Below are 7,732 nucleotides of genomic sequence, written 5' to 3'. Positions count from 1 at the left end.
ATTGCATGAAACAAGAATGTCAGCTTGTCAGCTTATTGACACCCCAATAGAAGAAGGACTGAAGTTTTGTATTACCTCAGACCAAGTTCCAGTAGACAAAGGAAGATATCAAAGGTTGATTGGAAGATTGATGTACTTGTCCCACACAAGGCTAGATCTTGCTTATGCATTGAGTGTTGTAAGTTAGTTTATGCATAATCCCGGAGAACAACATATGGTAGCAGTAATGTAGATCCTGAGGTACCTGAAGTCAAATCCAAGAAAAGAAATCTTTTTTTCTAAAAATGAAGATTACAACAACATAAAAGTTTATACTGATACAGATTGGGCCGAGTCAGCTAGTGATAGACGCTCTACCTTAGGCTATTTTACCTTTGTGGGAGGCAATCTTGTCACATGGAGAAGCAAGAAATAACACGTTGTTGCCCATTCGAGCGCTGAAGCAGAATATCGAGGCATAGCCCTTGGGGTATGTGAAGGGTTATGGATAAGCTTTATCTTAAAAGATTTGAGCTATCCATCATAACAACCAATACAGCTATACTGTGACAACAAAACTGCACGAGATAATGCTCATAACCCAGTTCAACACGATCGAACAAAACACGTCGAGGTAGATAGATTTTTCATCAAGGAGAAATTAGATGAAAAAAGTCTTAGAACTGCCGAAAATTCGATCAGAAGATCAACTTGCAAATATTTTAACGAAGGCCATTTCAAGCAGAGCATTTACAAAATTCATAGACAAGCTGGGCATGCAAGACATCTATGCACCAGCTTGAGGGGGAGTGTTGAGAATGCCAAATAAAACGGCATTGAAGGAAGTTTTCAAAGGCATGATCCGCACTTGCCAAAGACACGATCTGCACCGAACGGATCGACACATTTCCTTCCGTAATCACGTATGTAATCTTTGAAAAAAATGTAGTCTCTGCATCTATAAATAACACTCAATGTATAATGTTTTATTTTGAGAAATGAAAAACAAGTTTCTTCAGTTTTGAGATTAATATTTGGGATATATAGCATTATTGTTATTAATTTAATTTTTTCTACCTTATGCACTTAGCAAGATTGTTAACTTAGTGCCTGTTTGGTATGACTTATTTAATGATCATAAGTATTTATTTTATTTCATAAGCTCTTATTATAATTTTTGTTGTTGTTTGGTTGCTTTTCTAATAGAGTTTTTGAAGCTTAAATAAGCTATTTTGCCTACTAGCAAAATTTCAAATTTTGGGCTTTTTGGAGTAGAGGTTGAAAAGTTTTTTTAAATGTTAAAATATTTAAAATATCATATACTTATTTGAATATTTTACTTTATTCTTGTCATAACATAACTTTAAAAAACTTATCTATTAAAGTAATTTCATAAATTTTTAATAAAAAATTTTATTGACAACTAAATAATTAAATTTTTTTCAGTAAAAACTTTATTTATAAAAGCTCTACTAATAAAAAATCTATTTAAATGAGCTCTACTTAAAAAACTGTATCAAACGGAGCCTTAATCTACTGGGCCAAATGGAAATCAGAAAATTTTATTGTATGTTAATTTCTTTAAGAAGTTGCTCGTTATTACTGTATTCTGTTTTGCACCTGCTTAAGAGTTGATTTTGCTTTTTGCCTTTTTGTGGGCTTTGGATTCTTTACTTACAAGTGTAGTAATATATGTCTTTTGGAACTGAATAATCACGAAACCAGTAGAAGAATCAAACTTTATATTTCTGCCAATTCGGTCAAGTTACTTCCTTAAATTTAGTGGAGAATGCTTCAACATTGAGCACTCCGATGGAATAATTTTTTTTTTCTCCCCTCTTTATCACAAATAAGTAGAAGTCGACGTGGGGATCAAGTAACTCTCTTCCCCCTCCCCCTGCCCCACCCCCCGCCCCCTTCTTTTTCCCCTCAATTTTGTTATATCAAGTAGCTCAAACCTAAGGCTAATACAGTTGAGTAAAATTGTTGGTTTGAGCTGTTTTCATTTTTTTTTTAAATTCTATCTTTCGAAAATCAGATTTAGAATGATGCTAATTTAATTAATACTTTACATTTTCTAATATTTAGTTAATTACTTTATCTTTTTTGTGGGTGTCAAATTTAAAAAATAAATAAATATAGACGACTTTTTTTTTCTTTTTTTATTGGAACTTTATTTTGGTGTGTAGCACTTCTATGGGACTGCATGAATTGATATTTAAATAAATAATTGTTTAACACTTGCATGCATATGTTTATTGAACTGGTTGTGTAAATACCAGTATAAGAAGCAGACTTTAGATTACTAATTTGGCCAAGTGAACTCCGCAGTCTTCTGCACAAATCGGCCCTCCAATGGAGTAAGTTCCCTACATTTTTTTTTTCAGTAGAAGTAAACATATAGGATCATGCAAGTTTTTATTTTTATTTTTTTCTCCTCTCTCCTCAGTGTTGGTATATTCATCGAATTTGGCTTAGTAAATTAGTTAACAAGTTGTTAATATCAACCTCAACTTTATTATTTTTTTTTCATTTTTTTTTCAGTTAAAGAAAACTTTTAGAAGGTTACTAATACTTAAGATATTTTATAATTTTAAGATGGTACATTTCGGATATATAGATTTTATATTCCAACAATGCTGCTTAATGATGCATGATAATATCATAATGGATAAATATATTCTATGCATGCTTTGATCAGTTCTCAGGGCTTGCAATTAGAGGAAGGTAGGACAAGGCCACCTTCTGGAGAACGTAGAGATGGAACATGCTCATTCTGGGAAAATGTCCGAAATACATGTTCACGTGCCAAAAATTGTATTGCACCTATTGCAACATTCCTAATTTTCATTTTGTCTCTGCCGGCAGTATCCTATTTGACTGCTGGTTTGATATCAGTGGCGTTATTTCTAGTGGCCATATTATCTCTGGTGATGTTTCTGCAAATATTGGTGCCGATTTACTGGCGGTTTGCAGTTGGGGAGAAAACATTTATTTCATTGAGGATGATTGCAATAACCTTGGATCCTTTTTTCTTCTACATTCCCGTTCTGAATAATCAAAACAAGTGCTTTCAATTGGACAGAAATTTGGGAATTACAGCTACTTTCCTCCGTTCCTTCATCGATCTTCATAAGTTACCCCGAATTATCCATCTGATGTATGTTGAATTACGCGGAAACAAGGAAGAAGTGAAAAAATCTGCATACGCAACCGCACGTTTGTGGATTTTCTTCCTCATTGATATTCTGGCTGTTCTTCCCATCCCCCAGGTATGGCAAATATCCAATCTTTCTGTTTGTTACTTTATATATAAATATCCACTCTTTGTATTTGTTTCAATTTAGAATCCTTAAATTTGTTAAATTTTGAAAAAACTCTTAAGCTATATGATTTAACAACATGCTTAACAATTTTTTCGAACGTTAAATCCAGAATCTTGAACCAAATCAGTAGTCGAGCTATACTCAAGTGCAAATGTTCATGTCACCTGAGCATTTTCATGTAAAGTTTATATTAAATCTTATCTGTCAGATTTCTATTTTCATATATCGCTAAAATGAACTGGAAACTCTCCAGGTGCTAGTGATGCTAGCGAAATCTCATAGAATGAGCGGCAGGAAATTTTTATTTTCGATGACGTTCTTTCTTCTACAATATGTGCTGAGGGTCATTCGAACCTACGGCTTACTTACCAAAAATGACTCAACGTGGGCCATTGTTTCATTCAATCTTTTTCTTTACATGCATGGCGGCCATGTAAGTTAAAAGTACCATATCCATCTGTAAGTCAATTGCCACAATTTAGTTGAGTTCCTCCTCAAACTCAGCAAATTTTTCTTTTTCCTGATCATGGTGCCATGGTGCTGCTCTGTTTAGGTATTTGGAGCATTATGGTACTTTTTGGCCATAGAAAAAGTGACCGCATGCTGGAAGAAAACCTGCATAAATCATCATATTAGATGCAGTAGCAGATCTTTCTACTGTGATGATAGTTTAAGAGACTACAAATTTCTTGATGAATTTTGTCCTATAACGACTGGAAATAAAACAAACTACGATTTTGGACTATTTGAAGATGCTCTTCAGTCTGGTATTGTGGGGGTGACATATTTTCCCCAGAAATTCTTGCATTGTTTACGATGGGGCCTACAAAATCTCAGGTTAATTTGTGCATGCAAGATACTTTTTTCTTTGTGGTTGGATGGTATGTTAATAATTAAGTGAAGTTGAATGTTTAGATATATGCAGACTAATTGAACTTATTTTTTTTTAAATCTTTTCTTTATAGTGCTTTTGGACAGAACCTGGAAGCAAGTACCGATATCTTGGACAACATATTTGCAATTTGTATGACCAACTTTGGCGTGGTGCTGTTTGTCTTTCTAATTGGAAAGATGCAGGTATTACAATATTTATTGCTCTCAATTAACTAATTTTCTTACGATAAATATTTAAGATTGAAGCTAGCTAGAAGCTAGAGCTCAATTGATTTTTAGTTTAATTTTATTAATTATCTCTCATTTGGGCAGTCTGACACCGAAAGATCAAGGAGTCGAGAACAGAAATTGAAGGAGATAAAGCAGGGGCCGTCCTTCGGCAGACTCTCTTCTCGACTCCAACAGAAGATAAAAAATTATAAACAGCAGAACTGGATAGACGACAAGCATGCCGATGTAGTTAATTTGGTCAATAATCTTCCCCAGGGTCTTAGAAGCCAAGTAAAGGGAGAGCTGGGCACAGAACTGCTCAGGAATGTGAGTTCCTGCTATATATATATATATAGCTAAAACAATCACTCGTTCTAATCTTCCAATCATGGAAAAAAAACTAGGAAATGAATTTGAGAAGGATCCCAAAATATAACTTTATTCTCAGCATTTAGTGTTCAATTGAATGATACATATACGTTGCGATTCTTGAATGTCTAGGTAAAGGAGTTCGAAAGGTGGGGCGAAAAAGAGTTGGTGGATCTGAGTGATTGTCTCAATCCCGTTTTCTTTACTGATCGTACACGCATTTTTCGGGAGGGAGACCCAATTGATGAGATGGTTTTTGTGTTGGAGGGTAAGCTTTGGAGCCACAGCGCCAGAAATGTAACTATAGCCACCTCCTCTGATGGTCATAATGGGAAAAAAGATTATCTCAGATATGGTGACTTCTGCGGAGAAGAACTTATTGCTTGGGCTCAGCAGAAGGTGGATAACCCCTCCTCATCCAACCTCCCCATTTCAACCACAACTATTCAAGCACTTACTGAAGTTGAGGGCTTCTATCTTTTGGCCAGTGACTTGAAAAATGCATTCATTGAGCATCGTCGGTATCAGATTGTTCGGGCCGTTCGTCTCATCCAAACATTTTGGCGTTTCAGGAGGATTTTGCGTTTTAAAATGAATCAAAGACGGAGCATAAATTTAGAGAATTCTGGTGATGTTGCTTTCACTACAAATCAAACTTCTTGATGCCAAGCAGCCAACAGAGATTATCAGGATGTAGAGTAGTAGTTCACTTAAAACATCTCCCTACTATATAGTATATTATGATAAATTCAGCAAGCTATATGCAATAAGCAAACTGACATTAGAGCCTTGCTCAAGATGTCCTTTAGATTGTTGGCAATACTGGTCCTCTGCAACTGCTCCTTTGGGGGTAATCTTCAATGGCTGCCTCAAGTCCTTAACGAACCAAAGATTTCTCACATCTTGACCCTCCAAAGATTAAACTCATTTTCACCATTGAATTTCTGAACTTCATATTTCTGTTGTGTCAATCAGCTCTAACACCAGTTTGTTAAAGCAAATTTAATCAACTAAATCCAATCATCCCCAAGAACAAATGATCTTTCGATCAAAAACGATCTTTCTATCAAGAACACACAACAATAAATTTGAGTGCATACAAGATCGAATCAAACAAGAATCGAAAGCAAAACAATAAATGATTATAAATTTATGTCAAAATTCAATTGAGTGCTTATGCTTATTAATTTTTTCTTTTTTTTAAGGAAAATAATCCTTCATCAGATTAAAGAGTGAATAAACGCATTTAATTTGTGCTGGGGACACGGTCCAGCCAAACGACAGATGCATTACCTCCTAAAGCTAGTTTAGCTAAGGTGTGCCCATTAGCAATAGGAGACCTAGGTGTGTATTGAATTTTGACTTCATTGAAATCATTCTTCTTCTCTTCAATCTGTGACACCACCCAATTTATATCTGTCTTGCTACCCTTTCTATTGTTTGGCAAATCAACTTCTTCTTGGCAATCATTTAAAAAATCACTGCTGGCAATCCTGCATTTTTAGCCACCTGCCTTCCCCATTCAACCACTTCAGTTTCTGCGTATTTAAGACACATTACCATTGCAAATTCAGGTTATGATAGCTGCTGCAACAATTGCACCCCATCCTTCTCTCATTACCACTCCTAGGCTAACAATGTGATTGTCCATGTTAGCAGCTGCATTAACATTGACTTTGCAGCAGCCTGTAGGTGGGGAGTCCATAGCCTGAGCTTCGCAACCCCTTTTTGTTTGGATAGATCTCTTAACACTCTTGTAAGCATCCGCCATTTCTTCAGCTGTGGCAGCTAGTATTAATGGGTTCAATTTCTTTCCTTGAAAAAGGAATTGGTTTATTGCATTCCAAGTAAATAGCCCATCAATTAGAGACTGGATCTCAATGTCTGTCTTGCTTAACTTCCTTGATGTATCAAACAATATCTAATTTCCAAAACGAGAATTACTTAATATCACCAAAACAAAATATAGTACATAATATCACCAAAACACCCAACTCCTTAAACTTTGTACAGCATTTTTCCTTTATTTTATAACAATTCACCATTCGCATATTAATATAAAATAACTCTTAATTATAATTGATTATTTAATAAAATTAACAAATAAAGTTAAGAGTGATAAATATAATATTACTATTAACAATCATAAACGGGCACATTCCAAGTTCCCGCTTCCGATCTCAGCTTCCATTCCACTGACAAGACTCAAGACCAAAGCAAAACAAAATAAATACAAAAAGTAGAAACAAATGCTCAACAACCGTCAGCAAAAGCAGAGTTGTCCCCTTCACTTCCATATTTGCTTATCAAAAGCAAAACACTCTCTATCAATCAATTCCTTAGATTCATGTACAGTCATTTCAAAAAAAAAAAATTGTAGAGACTGAGGAGAATGGATTCTTTTCTTGCTTGTAGAGACAACCACTTCGCCCCACTTGACACCCAAAGCATCTCTCTTTCTCTTTCAATTCAAATTACAAATATCCACAAAGAAAAAAGAACATGTTGTCTCTTCACGAACCCAACTCCAAAACAAAAGAACAAAGGCAGTTTACTTCTTGGGGCTGTGATAAACTTTGCAGTTTTCCTTGTCCTCAGCATTTCTAGATGCAGAAAAGAACTTTAGGTTTTGAGTCCAGTCCTATGTCTATCAATTGCCTAAGGGGCCGAGGAAGACATCTCATGGACTGTTAGTGAAGATTTTTTCTATATCATGAGTTATTGGTTTTCAAAGCACCTTTATGTCACTCCAGATAAGTGTGAATCCGAATCATGAGATGGCTTTTGATGGTCCAGATTAAGAACTCAAAACAACTTAAATATCTAGTCATAGTCCTTAACTTCAAAGCATTAATGGGACACATGAATGCAATGCTTTTTGGATTAATTTCTCTCTTGATTTTAACTCATTAAAGTCTGCGATGTAAGTTTGTATGAACAAGAAACATTTCCCT

The 7,732-nt window shown here is 35.1% G+C and overlaps 1 protein-coding gene across 1 annotated transcript; it reads left to right on the top strand.

Moving 5' to 3' along the window:
• The first annotated feature begins 1,947 nt into the window (after positions 1-1,947).
• On the top strand, positions 1,948-5,569 carry LOC102620579 (cyclic nucleotide-gated ion channel 1-like). The gene is made up of 7 exons (XM_006484848.4): positions 1,948-2,339; positions 2,681-3,251; positions 3,559-3,738; positions 3,859-4,142; positions 4,271-4,382; positions 4,512-4,736; positions 4,911-5,569. Exons 1-7 carry the CDS (start codon positions 2,335-2,337, stop codon positions 5,439-5,441), a joined length of 1,908 nt encoding a protein of 635 aa, XP_006484911.1. The 5' UTR covers positions 1,948-2,334; the 3' UTR covers positions 5,442-5,569.
• The last annotated feature ends 2,163 nt before the right edge of the window (positions 5,570-7,732 follow it).

The sequence above is a fragment of the Citrus sinensis genome, chromosome 4, assembly GCF_022201045.2.
Source record: "Citrus sinensis cultivar Valencia sweet orange chromosome 4, DVS_A1.0, whole genome shotgun sequence".
NCBI lineage: Eukaryota > Viridiplantae > Streptophyta > Magnoliopsida > Sapindales > Rutaceae > Citrus > Citrus sinensis.
Note: the sequence above shows the minus strand (reverse complement) of the source record. Positions and strands in the feature narration are given on the sequence as shown.

Excerpts from the sequence above, each read along its gene's own strand:
- LOC102620579 (XM_006484848.4), top strand. Across the intron at positions 3,739-3,858 it reads TTTACATGCATGGCGGCCAT|GTATTTGGAGCATTATGGTA; the intron begins GTAAGTTAAAAG and ends TGCTCTGTTTAG. Across the intron at positions 4,143-4,270 it reads TGGGGCCTACAAAATCTCAG|TGCTTTTGGACAGAACCTGG; the intron begins GTTAATTTGTGC and ends TTTTCTTTATAG.